The 20,370-nt window shown below is 37.4% G+C and overlaps 1 protein-coding gene across 1 annotated transcript in view; it reads right to left on the bottom strand.

Moving 5' to 3' along the window:
- The window catches only part of LOC134817332 (dynein beta chain, ciliary-like), a 36,246-nt gene extending 20,805 nt beyond the window's left edge, over positions 1 to 15,441 (bottom strand). Inside the window, exons 1-23 of the mRNA XM_063826466.1 lie at positions 15,012 to 15,441; positions 13,856 to 14,043; positions 13,535 to 13,724; positions 12,765 to 12,864; positions 12,006 to 12,217; positions 11,625 to 11,855; positions 11,184 to 11,351; positions 10,404 to 10,520; positions 10,087 to 10,230; positions 9,128 to 9,249; positions 8,785 to 8,853; positions 8,445 to 8,571; positions 6,855 to 6,997; positions 6,536 to 6,654; positions 6,155 to 6,318; positions 5,491 to 5,741; positions 5,060 to 5,297; positions 4,696 to 4,872; positions 3,329 to 3,580; positions 3,038 to 3,178; positions 2,414 to 2,553; positions 1,508 to 1,700; positions 1 to 161 (exon numbers count right to left, since the gene is read on the bottom strand). Coding sequence (XP_063682536.1) covers positions 1 to 161; positions 1,508 to 1,700; positions 2,414 to 2,553; positions 3,038 to 3,178; positions 3,329 to 3,580; positions 4,696 to 4,872; positions 5,060 to 5,297; positions 5,491 to 5,741; positions 6,155 to 6,318; positions 6,536 to 6,654; positions 6,855 to 6,997; positions 8,445 to 8,571; positions 8,785 to 8,853; positions 9,128 to 9,249; positions 10,087 to 10,230; positions 10,404 to 10,520; positions 11,184 to 11,351; positions 11,625 to 11,855; positions 12,006 to 12,217; positions 12,765 to 12,864; positions 13,535 to 13,724; positions 13,856 to 14,043; positions 15,012 to 15,356 — 3,992 coding nt within the window. The 5' untranslated portion in view covers positions 15,357 to 15,441. The remainder of the gene's footprint in view (positions 162 to 1,507; positions 1,701 to 2,413; positions 2,554 to 3,037; positions 3,179 to 3,328; positions 3,581 to 4,695; positions 4,873 to 5,059; positions 5,298 to 5,490; positions 5,742 to 6,154; positions 6,319 to 6,535; positions 6,655 to 6,854; positions 6,998 to 8,444; positions 8,572 to 8,784; positions 8,854 to 9,127; positions 9,250 to 10,086; positions 10,231 to 10,403; positions 10,521 to 11,183; positions 11,352 to 11,624; positions 11,856 to 12,005; positions 12,218 to 12,764; positions 12,865 to 13,534; positions 13,725 to 13,855; positions 14,044 to 15,011) is intronic.
- Positions 15,442 to 20,370: the final 4,929 nt, after the last annotated feature.

The following is a 20,370-nucleotide window of genomic DNA, read 5'->3' as shown; positions in this document are numbered from 1 at the left end:
CTGTAGACATCCCAGGCACGCATTTCTTTGTCCATTCCTCTGATTTCTTTCACGAATTTTTTACATTCCACTTCCATAGTTTCGACATCGATCTCGTCCCACAAGGTGGTCTTCCAGTCGTCGAAACAGCTCGAAACAAGCTCTGTCATGTCCCAACATGTCTGAAAACATGTGGTTATGCAGCAAATATTGCAAAATATTGCAAAATATTGCAAAATATTGCAGATATTGTTATTTCTAGATGATAGGTTAAATAGGTTTTACTGAGTGGGTGGAGAAATAATAGGAAATACAGAGATCTTGTAAAAATGACTACTAGGCGAATGAGGGATTTTTAGTTTGCTCACCTTTGCAATCAGATACCGATACAATATTTTTTGTTGTTGCTAAAACGCTAATATATCTACAAACTTTTCTCTGGCTTTACAGCTTGCCGCTATTGTTGCACATTCCTATCAATTTCATTCCTTAGAACTTGATATAAATAAAGATTTCTGAAGCTTCGCTTAGTAAGTCACAAACGCCGCGCTGGTCCCAATAGAATTCCAATTATTGGATTTACTATAAGTATAACGGTGCAAAATGTTTTAGCGACGGTCATGATGCTATACGGATACAGCTTTTAGCGTAAACGCCCAATAACGTAATTCACCCTTAACAGCTTACTTTTAGTGCATAAGTTCTTTTAGTTCATACTTTTAAAAGCATAATTTTGCCATAAATCTAAAGGTGAGCATGGGCCATGTAATCCTGCATGTAATGTTGCATGACAGGATCTATTTTTTACTTATGACTTTTAAAAGTAAATAATCCTTCAAAACTCACATAACTATTCCAATCGCAGCCATGATGCACTTATGAATTACGTGTACGTAATGCTTTTATATCAGCAGTTAAATTTCTCCTTTTAATATATTGATATTTTAGGATCAGAGCACTTTAACTTTAAAGGGGCCGGGGTCTTCATCAAAATTCCCTCGAAATTGATTTTATAGTTTTTTTCTGATAGAGGGGAGTGATATATATCAGCTGCTTTTGGTCCTATAGAAAAATATTGTTCCTAGCCGAAGTTATTACCGGTCAAATGTCAGCGCTTTAAATGTGTAATTGTATTGCGCGAGCGATTTTCAATCGCGCGACCTGAAAATCGAGTCTAAAAATCTATCTTGAACTCCTACATTTTTTGAGTCATCACCCTGAAACTTTCAGGATATGTTCTAAGGACCATTTAGAAAAGATTGCATGGCCAGAATTTTGAGATAGGCCTTAAACAATTTTTTATTCGATTTTGAAAATCTTGGACCTGGAGAAATTGGCAAAAACAAGGAATGAGTAGGGACTCTGGCTCCAACCCCCATTATTCATTGAATTACTCCTATTGTATTGTATTATTAGACCTAAGCAGTCACATTACCTATATTATCCATTAATAATAATACATTTTTATTTTCCTTCCATTAATTACAAGGTCATCTAATCATCTAAAAACATCAAAACTGAAACTCACCTTCAAGAGTTTAACCTCCCTTCTGCAGCCCTTGAGCTGTTTGAACTCGGGCATGTTAACTTCAAAGAGTGAAGCACTGTCAGCTAGTCCCTGCATCTCCTCCTCCATAACGGCTATCTTAACGTGCATCTCGTCTAAGTTACCGTACACACTCTCTGCTGCGTATTTGAAGGGAGCATCTTTTCGGAACATCCTGAAATAAACCAGATTTAGATTATGTAATTTATAGCTTATCTGTCTATTATATTGCGGATTGCACTAAATCTTACTTCGTGACTGGTGCTTTAAAATCATTTTATTTTTACCGTCGTGTGTGTGATGGTGACTGTTTGTGATTGACAGTTGACACAGGAAAGTTCATTAGATCTTCAACGCCAACCCAGTTATTATAATTTTTGATGGAAAAGAATTGACAATTGTGTAATTTATCATGTTTCACAAGTCGAGACATTCTATCTAAAATATTTGTATTTAAAGTTTATTATGCTTCCTGATCAGGCTCCAGTTAGGAACTTATGTCAATGTACCCTTTTTATTAATTTCTGAATTTTAATTTTACGCTAAGAGTTCGCCCTTCGCTCGAGACTGATCAGAAAATGTCAAACGTTTTTAACACAAAAACATTCTATGAGACTCAAAGACAATTCGTGGCTGGATAAAAATATTTGTCTGCAATCGTCTATTATATGTATACCCTTACGAGTATAATCATATTCAACATTTTATCGCCAAATAAATGCTAAACATGCTTTTAATTATTTTTCATTATAACCTTTTGAATTAATCCTCGTCTCCATCATTAGAGCAAGTTAGAGCACGTTTAGGTCATGACTCATGACTCATGACAATATATATAATATAAAGGTGCTAACTTTTATATTTTGACAAAATATAGTTTCTACTTACTCTCTAAACTCGTGCTGTTTGACGTCGAATGAGGTACACTTTCTGCGAATAATAGCAACTTCGTTGGCCTGTAATGGTGCTACCTGTTGCTTCACCATTACTCCCTGCTTCTTTACGTTGTTCCATTGCTCTGGTAGCTCCTAAAAAAGTAATTATATGATGGTGGAATGATCTGTGAAGCCGGCAAATACTATTACTAAACCGAATAAGATGGAGCCTTGGTAGTGGTAATCCATAGTTGGAATCTCAAATAGATTTCCGAGGAAAGTTAAACTCGAAAAAATGACTTGGGTATTTTAAGTCAATCTTTTATACTAGTAGCTATGTTATAGCTACTAGGCTGTTCAACACGATGCAAAGCGTAATTTCACGGTGTAATTACGGTGTAATAACCAATGAAAATTCAGTTTTACTGATCACTCTCACGAGTCAAAAAATACGATTCACCTCCCCTCCAGTATCCACATCTATAGACTTATAGATATAGACCTTTGCATTTATTTTGATCGTGAAAAATGCGGAGACTATCGTCCTTCCCAAATCCCAATCATCCATAACCCATATATTTTTGAGACTGCGGTTATATTGTATCTGGTATATTATACTAATTGGTTGTCCACAAACCTGAAGTTGCTGGTGAACTTCTTCGCTCATCTCATGATCGTAGCTCTTGAGCAGGTCTATGGTTTGTTTAAGAGGTTCGAACATCTCGTCTGTTAAGGCAGTTCGGTCCCGCACGTTTAATAGGTTACCCATACAAGCAACCTGAACGTTATTTCGTGTAGTTAAAGAGACCAAAAAGTAAGATATCGACTGAGTAAGTATTCCTACTTTTTAATCAACGAGGTTAATTTATATTAATGAAATCTTCTCGGACCTTCTAAAATAACTAAGTTATATTTAAATGTTACTCACCAATCCTTCGTAGTCACCGTCCTCAACCTCAACAGTGAGACCAGAAGTGGTAACCTTGATGAAGTCCTGTAAGTTCTTCAAGCTGTTGGTCACGTGATCAATAAGATGGGTCTTGAACATGAGACTCCACTTTCGGACTACGTTCAGGAGGTTCTGTTTGAAAGGTCTGATACTAAGACGGAACCACTGGTCAAACACGTAGACGTCGGGTAGGGCAGCCACCTCGTCGTACAGCGTTTCGTACGTGTCCATCTGGGAAGAAACATGTGTGTTATTAAAATGGTTTTATACAAGCAATTTCTAGATTTCTAGGTTTCAAGCGTGTTGATTTGATGATATTTAAAATTTGATTTGATCTAAGTCGCTCGCATGGCATATATGAATCACGTGATGAAGTTAACGACTCTGTCATCATCGTTGTTAAATACGTCAAAAAATCGACTCAAAATACGGCGTATTCAATGTTCGAGAGAAATACGTAAGAATACGTGAAGTATCCAATCAATAAGCCCGAAAAAAATTGAATTTAGACCCTGTTAAATTTTGTCCGGAATACGTCTAAAATTTGTCCGAAATACGCGCGCAGGTCAAAATTTATTGTAAAAAATCGTTCTTACTCCACAGTGGAAATCGAAATACGCGAATTTTCGGCGACAAATACGTTTGCGTATGCATACGTTTGCACTTGAAACGCTACGTATTTAACAGCATTGTCTGTCAGATTGAAATTTGTCGGGTAGGCTGCCCTACCCGACGTACAGCGTTTCGTACGTGTCCATCTGGGAAGAAACACATGTGTTATTTAAAAGGTTTTATAAAAGCAATTTCTAGATTTCTAGATTTCAAGCATGTTGATTTGACGATATTTAAAGTTTGATTTGATCTAAGTCGCTCGCATGATATATGAATCACGTGATGAAGTTAAGGACTCTGTCAGCATCGTTGTTTCAGTTTTCACCGACAAAAAGTGGTTGGTTTGATCGATCTTAGCCACTTCATTGCAACCTTTATCTTATCAATAGAAGCAAGGGTGTTGCCTTAAAATCTCTGTTAATATTATTAGAAATCTTCTGCCTCCTTAAAATTTTGACAGCTTATCAGACAACTTGACAATATCGAAGTTTGTATCAACTATTTGCAACTAATATACTTGACAGATAAATTATCGAACTCTCATCTGACGCACAACATAAACTTGCCAGTTAAATAGTATCAGACTGATCCGACAGAATAACTCCATTATAGCTGTCTGATTGTCTTCCCACGCTACCCACTTCAAATTAATAGCATAAGGAAATGAAAACTATTTTCTGACCACAAGTTCCTTTGTAATACCAACACTTTGAACTGTGCAAAAATCAGCTAACCTGTTCTTTGAATTGCTCGAGAGTGGGCCGGCACTCAGGCACTCCTTCCTCTCCTGCATTCTCTATCTCCTCTTGAGTCAGGACATGGTTGTAGAGCAGGAACTGTCGTAGGAACTCAGCCCTGTTTTCTGTCCACAGGTAGGAGTAGTTCTCAAACTGGTTACGTTGCTCAATTGCCTGTTAGAATGGATCATGAACCGTCCGTTGTCAAAATCAATTATATTGTTTGAGAGATTTTTACTAAACGGAGCAAAAGGCAAGAGTCTAGCAAGAATTTCGTATTCAACTTGAAATGCCGCTTATTATCCTTTCAAATCTCCCTGCTCATCTTATCAAAAATCTTTAAGAGTGAAAATATGCCCACCTTGTTGATGACAGCAGTTACTCTATCCATCAAATCATGTCTCATCTCACTGAGATCTAACATGTCGTCCAGCTCGATCTGGTAATGGTCCATGCCGTTGTGTTTAGCGATACGAGGAATCAGCGACGACAGCTTGTACGCGTCGTCTACAATTCCCTCGATCAGTTCCATGAAACCGTCCTCGGAGCCGAACTCTAGAGACGGTACAAAGACCATGTCGGGAATTGCCAGCTCTAATCTGTAATGACAATATCATTAGATTCGCTTTTAAATTGACAGATACTTATCTGGTTACCAGTCACTGGTTGCATCAGGGAACCCTAGTTAAAGTTACATTAACGTTAATAATTGAGACAAATTTTAAATCCTACGGTTGTGCTTAAATATAAACACACCAGATTAACACCATAAATAAAGCAGTCAAAACCAACCTAGCTTCCATAAGTGGCATAATATCAGGAGCATTAAGTTCTGTATTCTCCAGCAGGTAAGCAAGAGAACACTGGACTGCGTTGAAGAAGCCGTCAAGGATCATATCGTCAACATAATCAAGATAGTTCCTCCAGTGATCGCTGTCCTCAGTTGCTTTGAACAGGGTTAGATTGGTGGATACGATCTCTTGTATCTTGACTCCATCTTCTTTAATGAGGTTGTAACGTTGTGCTAACATAGCTGCTCGATCCTGGTTGGAAATATAATTATAATGGTATAAGTTATAAAAGACTGTAGTGGAGAGTAAGTGAAGCATTAATTTTACCAAAACACTAAACAGTATATTTTTAAATTTTGAATTTTGAAAATACAGCAGGGATGCTGTGATTGGTTGCACTTGCCCACAAATTGTCAGCCATTTAAGGTTTACAGTTCAATTACGACAATTGTTTTAGGAACTTGAATGACATATTATAAGCACTTCACTTCGCTAGTGAAATCGACGAATTTTGTCGACAACAGCTTTCCCATTTAACTATGTCGCAACTCTACTTGGCGCTTATTTTATAGTGATGGCACGTCAATCATTTCTCGTTTGGATGAAGTTGGCATGGTGAGAATGACAATACGTCACCCACTCACTTCTAGTGGGCGAATACTCACATCTAGATTGAGCAGGCCTCGTTTCTCCTTCCTCTCATACAGAGGATAGTCGCACCACTTAGCCATGATGTTGTTCATAGCTTCAACATTGTCCTTAGCTGAGGATACTCGCTGTTCCAGGTTTCCAGTTGTGTGCCGCGTTTCTTCGATGTAGGTCCACACATCTGAATGGTACTTGGTTAATTAATCAACCTGGACTCTGGAGCAAAGTTAAATAGCTTAAATACTTGCGCATTTTTACTCTCTCATGAAATGCAATGTTTAATAAATATTGAACGATCCAATTATATGGTCAATTCAACTAGGGTATTAGTCGGTAATAAAAGTTCTAAAGACTGTTCTGGAATCTATCTAACTTACTGAAAGTTAAAGTTAACTTACCCTCGCTCTTCCAGTTCAGACTAGTAATGGCTCGGTCAAGTTGGATGTCTAGATGTCCTAGTTGTCCCTCGATCAGTGGATACTCCACATCTAGAATAGTCTCCCGTACTTTGTTATATCTGAGAAAATAGGGTTTAGCAGCTGCTCAACAGGGGGCTTATTTTAAAATTATCTTGTTATTCAGACACTAACACTAATCTATCAATCCGATTAATCCACCACTGTTTATCTGCTGTTAAACGATCCCATCTTTTAATGTGATAACTTATCATGACATATTACAGCAAACACCTTTCTGGTCATGAAGTACAATCTTTACCTGGATACAATAAGATCCAAATTAGCGAGATACTGTCTGAACAGATCGTTCTTAGAGTAGATGCCAGCAGCTGATCCAGGTATCTCGATATCATCACGCTTCAGAGATTCCAGGTATCTTACCTCTCGCAGTACAGATACAAGCTGAGAAAAATAAATAGGGTTTTTATCTAGGTTATAGTTTCTAAATTGAAATGGAATACTAAGCAGTGATAAAGCTGATGGTAGAGTCAAGAGTAAAAACTACTTTCTAAACTGAAATCTTTTGACACCGCCAATTTAGACCTTGAAATTAGTACACCCCTTATCTAAAATCTCTTTGTATAGTCTTATTGTTGAAGGACCGAGGCAGATAAAAAGGAGTGGTAAAATATTCACCACAGTGCTAATATTAGTATTACAATAGTAACGAGTAACACAGCCCTGCACGGACCACTCATTTGTCTGCAATACAATTTTAGTGGTGTCACGTCTAGCCATGTGATGCAATTTTATGGATGATCATGATACTCTCAACTTATTTTTTTGTACTAGTGATCCAGTTTCTCCGAAAACTGATCAACAATTCGTATTTCATTCTCTAATTTTCGTTATATTCTCTTACTGTTGATTCTCTACCATACCGAAATGAAGAAGAATTGTAATAACTTATCTTTAATCAAGGGTAAGGGTCCAAATAAAATGTTATTCATTAATAACGGTAGCTTTCATTTGGAGCCGTGTTTACTATTATTTTGAATGGTCAGTGTTTCCACGAATTATTGCAACTTTTCTAGGACCTAGTGGCTTAATTCAGATGTGGCTTAATTCAGATGTTATTCAGTTATTACAGTGGCTTTTATCTGCGCCGTGATAACTATCACTTTGAATGGCAACTTTTCTTGAATCTGGGACAAATTCAAATGTTATTACAGAGCTTTTGTTTTGAGCAATGAACGCAAACAAGAATTGACCTGGTGATTAAAATTGGGTTGACTAAAGCCATCAAAATTTTACAAACGGACCTTGAGTATGAGATTAATCTGAAACTGGACTTTAGGACCGTTCTAATCAAATCAACACATACAAGGAGGGGACCACGTCATCGTCACCACAATCAAATCGTGGGTATTTAAATCACACCACACATGCGGTAGCACTACTACTAAAGATCTAACTTTAAGGGTTTGTCGGCGCATATAAAGCTGTAATTTCTTCAGTTTTCTTAATATTTATGCAAATATTCTAGTTTATGTGCATACATACCCGGTATAGTATGCAATTTCTTAATCAAAGAAGGTTGAATTTATTATTGAAAATTGTTAGTCATGCCCCAGAGTAAGAGTCGTAATTTAGCGGCTGATGTAATTTCTTGAGAAATCTTTAACTTCAAGAACGATTTGATCAGTTTTAAATTCTTGATGACATTAAGGAGCCAATATCATGGACAAATCTTGAAAAATTTGTTGATGTTAAAGAGTACTTCCAATCAGTCAGAATTAAAAATTGGACCAACATACAATTGTTGGAACAATGCAATATCGCGTAAGATTTAGCACATCTTTAAAACTTATAGAATCCGTTTATCTCCAGTATAAGCAGTTGCACAAACCTGTGGGTCAAAGTTGACACTGATCAGTTTACTTTCTTCACTCCTAGTGAGCAAAGGAAGATCCAAGTTGAGTTCTGACACTTCTCCTACTGAGCTCGTCCAGTCAGTGTAAATAGTGCGCTCAAACCTACCAGTGTCAGGGAGTCAGCGTTTAGTTTTACTTAGTAATATTTTTTCTCCCGTCTATAATTTCTCCCAACATAATATTATAATATGTAGTATTGATATATCAAAGTACTTACATAAATTCAGATCAATCTTATTGGTGTTAAACAGTCTTAAAAACCCAATCCTAATTTGGCAAACTTAAGTAGCCGGAAGTGGTAGCAAGTAAACTTACGTTTTGAGGAGCTCCATCATTTGATCGTACTTTTGGAAAACTATCAAAGCTTCTGCACTTTCGACTGCCCTGCAATGTTTATCATGTCACGATCTAATAATATTTCTTGATTTCGACAATAGCGACCACATATCCCATTATTAATACTCGGTATAGAGTGATCCATGGGAATCATACCATAATGATAATGAAATTTTGCGTCACTGTGTGATTATCATTATTGATATCCATGTCTTATAATAACAAACTTTAATCATTAATCATTAAAGACTGGCTTTAATCTTTTGTACAGATTGTCAAGTGTGGAGATCAACACTGGACACGATAACCACTTCTGACTTACCCATGATTGAGTTGTACGAGTTTGTTTCTGATTAAGCTTATTCTTTCTCTCATTCCTTGACACCATTGCAGTACACCAGCCACGAAGGGCATGTTGACGTGTAACACCAAGTTTTGGGTATCCTGAAAAATTGAATTTCTTATATTAAAAGAGATTGTGACTTATTTGGGTAAATATTAAAACCTAATATTTTAAGGATAGTTTCTGAGGATAAATACTAAATAGGAGTGATAAGTCATAAGTTAAGCAGTTATGACTAGTGTAATAATAGATGACTAGCCAAGCCCCAAGGTGGGAACTTTCCCATAAAATTCCTCGTCTGCTCAAGACATCAATGCCCAACAGAATATGATAATGAAGTTAACAGCACTATAAAACTACTTAGCTGTTGGATTACAATTTACACTAAATCAATTTACTGATTTATGAATCAATTTAAATTTCAAAATAAATTGGCGCGCAATGTCCTAAACGCGCCGCGCACTTGTTGCACTGGTAACTAACAATTTTGGGTTGTGATGATGTATATTTACTAGTGATATAATAAGAACGAAAGTTGTACCAGAGAAACATTAGATTTGTATCCAAATTTGTCTTGACATTTCAGAGGAGACTAATCTTATGCTTCACTTGTTCAACGATCATGAACTATAATAAATCTCTAAACTGATGTCATACTCTTTTTTTTGTTGGGGACCGGCCCGAAGTACCAGCCAATGTTTACTCAAAAAATAATATATATAATAAGTGTTATCAATTCAAACTCAAAACTCACTAAAGATTAGATCTCATTAAAACGATTACTCAACTACACGAACTTCCAGTGAACTTGCAAAGTTGCAATTGTGATTCAATTAATCTGGCATTGTCTAGACAAGTAACCAAATGGATTTGATAACTGTCAATCAGCAATATTTATAACTAAGACAATTTGATAATTTGAAGTTTAATTTTGTTACCTTCAATACAGAGTTTTGAGCATCGAACATTTTCTTGGTCGAGTCAAGCTCTGCTTCGTACATTTGGATGAGTAGAGGATACTTGGGCTCCGAATTTCGCCTAATGATTGGCCTGTCCAGCAGGGTTCCAAACGCGTCCAACATCTGATTAGGAATTAATTAGATAATTGCTCAATTAATTATTCATTATTGATTATAAGTATTTAGTCTCGGTCCTCGGAATTGTTGTATTACTTTATTTACTGAACTTAAAAAACTTATAGACGTACAATCGCCAAATTTACAAAATACATCAAAACAATTTTAGTGGATTGTACCTTCAATATTGCCTCCAAAGATCCACAATCGTCAAATCCTTGGTTAATAATAGATGCCAGTCGTAAGTCTAAGTATTCAATCTTCTCGATGAACTTGTCATAATCCCTCTTGAATGCCTGTTGGAATTCTAGTATTAATATAAATTACTTTCAGATAATTTCTTTCAGGGTTTCTTTCTAGGTTAACCAGTTCTACATAGTTATCATATGTATCATGAACATCAATATTTAAAACACCGACTGCAGTTCGAAAATTTATTTTTGAATCTTCGGCTTGACGAGGTTTAACTTTGCTTGCTTGACATAGATGTAAAATAAATATTATATTATACATACGTATCATAAGCATTAATAAGGATTGAGCATATTCAACCGTCTGATCTTAAGCATGTTAAAATATTGGTTGTCATGACCACCTCACTTTTTCTCAAGCAATAAGTGCTAGAATATAACAAATGCTCCTGCATCTCTCGACGTGTGTATTATCAGAACTTGCTTGCGGTCTTCTATCACGTGACACAGTCATGCAATGTGACCAGAATATCATAAATAAGTTCATTCACTGGACACTATTCTTGACATTTGACTGGCATGAAGTATTATATTGGCTATTTAGTGTACAAAAAGTACATTACACACATGTGTACATAAAGCTTATTTAGAACAAACTACACTCTACATACCCTACACACCCTACACCCTACACCCTACACCCTACACCCTACACCCTACACCCTACACCCTACACCCTACACCCTACACATCCTACACTGTACCTACCGGATCCTTGATGTCCAGACAGTTGTAGGTGATGTTTTGGAAGATAGTGACAAACTCAGTGAATTCCCCGAACAAGTTTTCTATCTGTTTACTCAGAGCTTTACCCTTCATTCCTCCAATTTCTACCTTCTCTAGTCTGTTAAACTCGATCGTAGTCTCAACTAGATCCTGAAATACATTGTTTAATGGAATAGTAGCTCGCAGGTTTGGTAAATAATCAATAAGTAGGACAATAGAATTGTCGGAATTGTTTGATGTCCTAACATAGTAATATTATCACTAAATTTCTGATGAACAGGGACAATGCAATTTAAATAGCAGTAATTATCGTGGTATTAATGAGATTTAGAACCTGTGTCGGCCTTACTCGGCCTAGCTCTTAGTTATCACTAAATTTTGTCTCTCAACGAATAGCCAGTACTAAACAGTCTAGTCACCAACCTGGAGTTGTCTGACACGGCCCAAGAAGCAGTTGTAACGAGGGAACACCAAACTAGAAGCAAACTCCCAGGGTACAAAATCAGTTTCCTTGAAGTATCCCTTCAGTGCGGTCCTCTTCTCTTCAAAGTCCTCCTTGAACTTTTCCAGCACTTTGATAACATATCGTATCTTTGTAAGCGCTTCATCTGATTCCCCTTTGAAGATTTCTTCTGGTCCCAGATACTCTGATGCCTGTTATTTTGTTGTGTTAAAACAGATTTATCTTCTGATCAAATATTTCACTTTTTGTTTTGACCAAAATAAGTTATTTGAAGGACCACTCAATTGATTACTGAAGCATTTTTCCAAAATCCTTCCAGAAAGGTAACAAAAAGTACTTACAATCCTGATAAGAAGGTTACAAATCTCCTGTAACACCACAATAATCCTACTTGGCATCCTGTAGTGACTACTGTTAGCCCACACTAAACACAAGGTGTGCAGGACTGGAGCTAACCGGGGCTCAACCTGGTCAAACTCGGACTCCTCCACCGACTCGATTGTTGTCTTCAGGGCTTTCAGGTACATATTGATCTCACGTGCCTCTTTTAGTGCTGAAACATTTTAAGGGCGTGATAATCGTGACTTCGAGGGGTATAAGCTTTTAGCTCATTTTAAGTAAGAGGTGTTAGATGGTATGTCTCGATACCTTGTCCTGAGTAATCTAGCTCGGTCACAAGGTACTCAAAGTAATTAACTATCTTCCTAGACTATTCTCTCTTGTTTATTACTTAAGTGTAACTGTAATTTCGTTGTCAAGCTTGTTTGAAGCTTTTGGTTTCTTACATTTAATTCTTTACTGAAGATGGAACCAAAAATGTTAAACCACTGAACCACATAACATAAATATTGTATCAAGTTTTTTACAAATCAGTCGTTTGTTATTCGTGTGACAACAGGAAATAAATTTTTGCAATCTTAGCGTTATTAATTCCGCAGGTTTCGAAAAACGGTCGTGTTCATGGATACATCTGATTACAATTGCATTTCGCAAGCTGTGTCACTTTTATTAATCAATTTTGAATCTAAAAATACTGCCATTCTTTAGAGAAATGAGAGTGTTTTAATATCTCATTGTATCGCGTTAGATCCATAATTTACCGTTGACTACATCTTGGAAAAGTATCTTGAAGGAATTAAAGTAGCTGCTCTCAGTTCTCTCCAGTATTTCTGCCATCTTCCTAACTTTCTGTGACCTCAACTGAAATTAATAGTATTGTTCAAAGTTTTACCGACTGAGTATTTAAAATATGTGAATTAGTAATTATAAAAACCCATAAACCTAATAACAAGCTTATTTCATTGGTTAAGCCAGATCATTGCCAATACCCTTATTGGAGCATAGTAGTTTCATGTTGGAAGATAATTATTTCTTCTAGTAACGACGAATTAATTAAAGGAATAATAATCAATTCGTCGTGATAATTCGTCCAACAGTTTAATTGCTAGAAGAAATAATTATCCTTCAACATAATGCGGCTAATAAACAATCGGCCAATCATTCATTAATCAACAGTAGTTTCAATATCATCATATAAACAAAAACTTAGAATTCAAGACCAGCAAATCTCGTATGTTTTCCATGTTTGGAGATAGTTCTGCCGTTTTCTGACAAATGTGCTTAAAGACCATTTTTGAAATTTTGAATTCTGAAGAAAAAAACCAACCCAAATTTCCTTTTTGGGGCAAGATTAAGAACTATCCCTTGAAAACCATCGAAACCCACCAGAAACCCCCTTTTAAAACCGCTTAAAACTCCAAAATTTGTCATAAATGTGTCAAAAGCGCTTGAAGACCTCGGATCTTCGAGTGATCTTTAAGCACTTTTGTCAGCAATCTTTCAGAGTTTAAATTTTACTGAAGTGACGAACCTGATCAAAGATGCACTCCAGATTTCTGGCTCTAGACTCCCAAAATTCGATCTCCACCATTGGCTCGGGGTTTAGTCCCTCCAACAGAGGTTGAGCTGACTTTCTTTTCAGAACATCGTGTATTTGATGACTCCACCCGATAATTACTCCCTCAATTTGATGAATGGAGTTTCTCAAGTGTCTTTCAGCCCTGGTTTAATATATTGTTAGAAATATTAAAAATAAAACAGCTAGTCATAGAAACAAATAATCCTGTCTTTAAGAAATCATTCACCCCATTTAGATTTTACATCCATTGAACATCAACACACAAACTCTTACTTGTCGTCGTCATTATCGGTGAAGGATTCAGCACCCACAGGTAAAGGTAACAGAGTTTTGCCCTTGACCTGTCCAGCCACCACAAAGACGGAGCTCTTCAGATTGTGCACGTGACGCTGCACATCTTGAGACACCACAGCTGGCCAGTTTTCGTGGTTCCGCTTGTTGGAGAGAAGTGGAACTAGCAGCTGAAATGTTTGACTTTACTCGTGTGTTTGGTTTGTTTAATATGCTAGAATTATCTTTACTGATTAAATTGTGAACTAGAATCATCTTTACTGATTAAATTGTGAACTAGAATCATCTTTACTAATTATATTGTGAACTAGAATTTTGAACATAGTCTGAGTAATAAATAATGGTAACGGCGAGTTTTTCTGTAGGATTGATCAGGCATCAAGATCCTACCAGTTACCAAAGTTATTTTGATTCTTATCCAGTTATTGGATTTGTATTGTAAAACCCTTAAATAGGAGATGCGATGGCCATTTTAGGGTCCCTGATCCCTCCCAGATACATAATTTTGGCTGGAATCTCCCCGATTAAAGTAACAAGGACGATTTTCCAATCTAATTTAATTTACTGACAATCAAACTTTAATGTTGTACTCGTTGCTTATGTGGTTTCAGGACTCTGCCAGGGTCAAGTAATCGTCACACCCTAGCACGTGACCCTAGCACGTGACCCTAGCACGTGACCCTAGCACGTGACCCTAGCACGTGGCTAGTGCAGTATTGCAATAATGATATTGGTCAATATGATAATTGGCTCCCGGTTGGACATGGCGTACAGTGAACGTGGATAGGCTCTTTTATGCCTCAAATAAAGGATTGCCAATTTGGTTCATTTTGCTCCGGATAAAGTTTTAGTATTTATTTGTGGCATGGTCTTAGAATATCTTTTATAAGATATATAATATGACGGTATATTTTGATATCTATTATAATTCAACGCAGCCTTCATATCCCCCCTATTTTTTAGTTTTTTCACATCCTATCACTTGTAAAATTATGTTTGTAGTTGAAGACTCAGATTTTTGTTGTACTAAGGAATAGGGTGTATATATGTGCCAAATCTTACGTATTTTAAAACAAAAAATTGTTAAAAAGTTTATGCAGTTTTTTATTTTTTCCTCGAATGAAAATTCGAAATTCACCTCATCGACTAATGCAGAGAGTTGTTCCAAAGGAGAATTTGAAAGGTCGCCATAGATCATTTCTGATCTAAACTTTCCTTTGCTCAGCGGTATCTTGCCCTTTTTCACGAAGTATACCGCTTTTCCTTTCAGTGTTGATGGAAACTCGTAGAAAGGTAGAGGAATACCATTAGGCTGTACAATCATAACCAGATTGACATGGTCCCCCTTTTCGCAAAAGTCTACAATGAGCTGCTTCTGCTCGTCCTGCGAGAGAAGTTTCGCCCATTTGTCGTTCTTGATTTTCAGAGTCTTCTGGGTGTACGACCCAATAAGCTGTAATCTTGCGTCGGTGTCAAACGCCATATTGAGGTTTTAATCTGACCCTCTCACATATGCGGGTACCTTGAGAAGTGCGTTTCATAAACAAATATTTTCTTAATTTGCAAAATTACATTTTTTAGTATAAGAATTCGAATGCTAGTCAAATTAATTCAAGAATACTTGGCTTCTGCGGTCTTACAACTGAAAATATGACTCAAGCTCTCTAATATCTTGATCTCTAATATCTTGATCTCTAATCTATGCCAGCCCCTGTATTTAAAAAGAAGGGTGTAACTGTAGTCCCCGCTTTAATTGGTAGTCAACATAATTCATCTTATCAATCAAGGAAGGTCTCCCTCAAAGGTTTCTACAAATAAAACCAAACCAATTGATTCGGATACTTCAAACTTAAAATACCCTGAAAATTGGCAAGGGATGTAATCCGACCAATTCTTTCCGGGATCATTAAATTTTTCGTTACGAGAAATACAGTTCCCTAATTAGATTCTGCATTATTGACTGAAGATCGAAACAGGTTGTGGACGTTCTGAATTTGGCACCAGTGATTGTAGATCGTTTATATCAAGATAAGCTATGACAGATTCAGATTGTGTTAAAATTGTGTAAGGGAGGAGATAAAACCACTTAGATCGGCTAAGATTATACCACCTGGGTGCAATTGACGTTGCCATGGTTAATAAATGAGATTTTTTTGCACGTGCATGTTGCAAATTTTATTTGTAGATCATCGGTTATTTCTGTTTGCAATTTACTTAGTTTCGTCCTCAGCTCTACTAAATTGACTTATATTTTGACTGAATGGAGGCAACATCGTGAGCCATATTCCATAATAGATTTCTCCTCAAAGTCTTAAGAAGGAACATACAGGTACAGGTTTCGATCATGCAGACTAATTGCTAGGGGTAATTTATCATCAAACAAAAGATTTGTGTAAGGTAACATTTCCGTTGGTTACTATGTTTGATCATGGCGAGTATCTATTCATATGTTCAAGTTAATGAAACTGTTTTTTGATGTTTTCATAACTGTCCGTATTAATGATAGCAGTTTAGACTGCTTAGTGCCGCAAGGAATTATCATAACCAGAACAATCTTACAAATTAATTGAAAGCCACTAAAAAACATTATGTAGTAAGTAAATAAGTAAGTCACTGTCGGACTGCAAGTCGCAACTGGTAAACGGAGTCGAAACGATCGAATAAAATCGTACACTATCTGATGCGATGGTGTCGAAGGCAAACATAGCGATAACCATGGCAACTACGAATGAAATGTACTGGATATCAAAATTGCGTGCGGAGTAAAAGTGAAAGCTTCTCATCTGAATTCTATTGCGCGGCGCAAAATACTCAAATGTGATATTATATTACACAAACTATGAACCATCATTTTATCATTTGCCGGCTGATTCTTTGATACACGTTATATACCTCTTTTCGCCACTTTTTAAAAGGGGCATACAATGTGTATCAACTAAGCTAGCTAGCTGATTATTCTTTATAGCATAATCATTTGATCGTTGTGTTTTCATTTTATATTTTTGTGTTTTTATCATATATTATTCATTACTGGGCAAGGCGCTTTATTACGGCCTACCGTATATTTATAATTATTATTTTTTCGGCTGCAAAACTGTAAAAATCAAAACAAAGTCACGTCATAATTTTTTAGCACGGGCAACTGAGCAAACGAATTATTTAAAGTTAATAAGCTAAGCAACCTAATATATAATTTTATTTGTCATTGCTTAGTGATCATTCGATTTCCTACCGGAGGATCGGATCATGAGGATCACTGATCAGGATTAATTCACGATGTCAGATGTCAATCCTACGCAGCTCGGCGAGGCCCAGTGTTGTAGCGCGATCCGATGCGTCACTGTTATGTTGACTGTGCCGCGCCGTGCACTCAATGAGGCTTCTCTCGCTTGTCGCTAGATCGGCAAAATGCGCTACTGTGCCGCGCCGAGCTGCAATAAATTGACATCGTCAATTAAGGCCCAGTGATGCATTTTGCCGATCTACCGCATGCCGAAGCGAAAAATGCGCGGCCCGGCGCGGCCCAGTTAAGTAGGCCCAGTTAATTTTTAAAATTTCGTGCGCGTACTGCGTGATTTTGAATTTTGAATTATGAATTAGGAATAGGTGGCTTTAATTTTATTAATTCGCTCGCTCAAAAATTTCACGTGACTTTGGTTTTTATGGTTTTGCAGCCGTAAAAAACGGTTTTACATAAACCCTAATCCCAACCCTAATGCCTAACCCTGACCCTAACCTTACTGGGCCGCGCTCAGCCTGTCATTCCGCCTAATCTCTATACTATTATGTTAATGAACATAATAGCCTGGGGTCCTCAGGTAACCCTAACCTCGATGCTATCCTTGTAGCGCGATGCACTACTGGGTCGCGCGCGCATCACACAATGCTTCTCGGTAGATCGGCGAGATGCACCACTGTGCCTCACCGAGCTGCGAAGGATTGACATCGTGAATCAATGCTATCCTTAACCCTTACCACAACCCTAACCCTAACCCGAACACTAAACAATCGAATTCATATTTTACTAGCCTGTCACTTACTGGGCCGCGCTCAGCCTGCAGCCTGTCATTCCACCAAATCCGTTAATGAACACAATAGCCTGGGGTCCTCAGGCAAGCCTGTCACGTAACCAAAACGGTTTTTGCCCATAACTCTCCAGGGGAGCATTTTTAGCCTACGTCATGGGAGGTGATTCGGAATCAGCGTCCAAAAATACAATAGGGCCTTTTCACAAGAATTTTTTTTGATTTGGGCGAGCGATTTAGTAGAAGCGGTTACTTTTTGAGTTATGAGTAATGAGTTTACAATAAAACCTTCTATGTATTTAGGTACAGCAATATGATTAACTCGACATGGGAAGCGATAACTGATCCTCATCTCAAACAAAACTTATCCTTAGTGGAATTGTATCCTCTCACAACACACATCGCCACCATTCTAAATCTGACTGTTAGTCTGGAGTCAGACTTGGTAACAAAACATCATCTCAATCTTATGAACATCAGTACTCCCATACCTAGCCCGCCGTGTGGCCCTGTTGATCCGTCAGATAACATCTTTTCTCCTTGTTTCTCAGAGACTGCCAACACTCTGTATGGAACAGTGTTTTTGTTTGCTGCTGTATTCTCCTTCGTAGGTAGGAACATAAGTTTATTGATCCTTTCCAAGCTGTATTATTGTATATTTATAAAATATTGTCTATAAATAGACGTTAGACAATATTTTATTTAAACTCAATTCAAACTTAATTCAAACTTAATTTATAAATATCTATATTTATAGATCGAGCATTATCTTTGATGTTAGATTTTCAATAGTAATTTTTAACACAAGACCGATTGCTGAATATATCAAGCTAAAATCAAAACTTATATGTTATTATAAGATTCCATTACAGCTCTAAATAGATTGTTTCATTTTCACTTATTCATCAGGGAACTTGTTGGCTATAGGAGTTTGGAGCTCATATCTACGGAATTATTTGACGGTCCTTTATCTAAATCTAAGTGTTTGTGACTTTATCATCTCTATTTCGGGTGAGTCTTCCCCTCCCAATGTGATTTATCTTGCACAATACTTTTTCCAGCGACCAAAAATTATCCCAGTTTAAATGATTATCATCTTCTAGTTGTATCTCAAATAACTAAACTTAAGATGATCCCTTGTGTTTACTAGGTACGACGAGCACGGCAGCCGCCCTCTTTGGAGACCGGCTGCCCGAAAAATCAGTGGGCCGATATCCAGCTCTCTGTTCTCTCCAGGGCATGTCCTTCGAGCTCTGTACCACTGTATCCGGAAGCATCATTAGTATCCTGTGCATTGCACGGTTAGTTAGACATTTCCCCGAAATCAATGTCCCAACTTCATTTCACTTTTAATCACTCGGCAGGACCTCACCACCCACTTCAGGTGGCGCAGTTTCACTTTTAATCACTCGGCAGGATCTCACCACCTACCAGTACCCCACTTCAGGTGGCGCAGTTTTGCTCATCCCTTTAAGAAAGTGAGGAAGGTTCTTGTGCTGAGACTGCTGACATTCGCATGGATCTACACAGCGTTACCCCACATTGGCTTTACGATCAGTGCGGTCATCGGCCTCACTGATACCAAGTAAGTTAACTACCAGAGTTATTCAGAATTTGTAATAAAGCCATTACATGGTTTGAAAGTTTTACGTCTCCAAAGGGTCAGCACTTTGACTTATGTCACCACTTTAGCATGTTCTATTCGTTTTAAATTAATTTCCTGCTCATTATATGTAATGATATGTCATATGTCTTGACATAGAACAGTACTTGTGATCAGCATGAATTGGTTTGACAGACTAATCAGAGTGTAATGGTTACTAAACTTTATTAAACTCAGAATGACGAAATGAAAGTTTAATCTACCCCAACTCACAGGTACAAATACCACGTGGCAGTAGCGAGCTGTAACTTAGTGATCCACAACGCCCTACCTCCCTGGCTGGAGAGCATGCTGGTGATAAGTTTCGCGATACTCCCCACCCTCCTCAACTCTATCATCATACCAGTCACGTGCTCCCTGGTCGTCAGGGAGATCGTCAAGCAGAACTTGCAGCACACGTACTATGCTATCAGCAGTGTACGGCACTTTTCTATTTTAATAACACATAATAATAGAAAATGTTATCACGATTATCTCTCAAAACACAAGCCAATCACCCTTGGGGCTGACAATCACCCTCAGGGCTGGCCCACATCTTGACATCTAGTTTATCAAGATATTTTACTTAACACTCACTTCAACTCTCAGCAATCAAAAAAGAAGAACCAATGGTACAAAAGAGGATGTCGGCGGACAGGAAGTGCTTTAACAGTTGCAGTCGTAGCAATAGTGTTCGTTTCATGCCAACTACCGCTCTGGGGCTGGCAGTATATCGATATCATCGACAGTATAGTCGGCACCAAAGTTAAGGTTAGAAACTTGTTTGTTTTCATCTCATTTTTATCTCATTCAGATTGTTATTTCTAATT

Source organism: Bolinopsis microptera, chromosome 6, assembly GCF_026151205.1.
Source record: "Bolinopsis microptera isolate Bmic1 chromosome 6, MBARI_Bmic_1.0, whole genome shotgun sequence".
NCBI lineage: Eukaryota > Metazoa > Ctenophora > Tentaculata > Lobata > Bolinopsidae > Bolinopsis > Bolinopsis microptera.
Note: the sequence above shows the minus strand (reverse complement) of the source record. Positions and strands in the feature narration are given on the sequence as shown.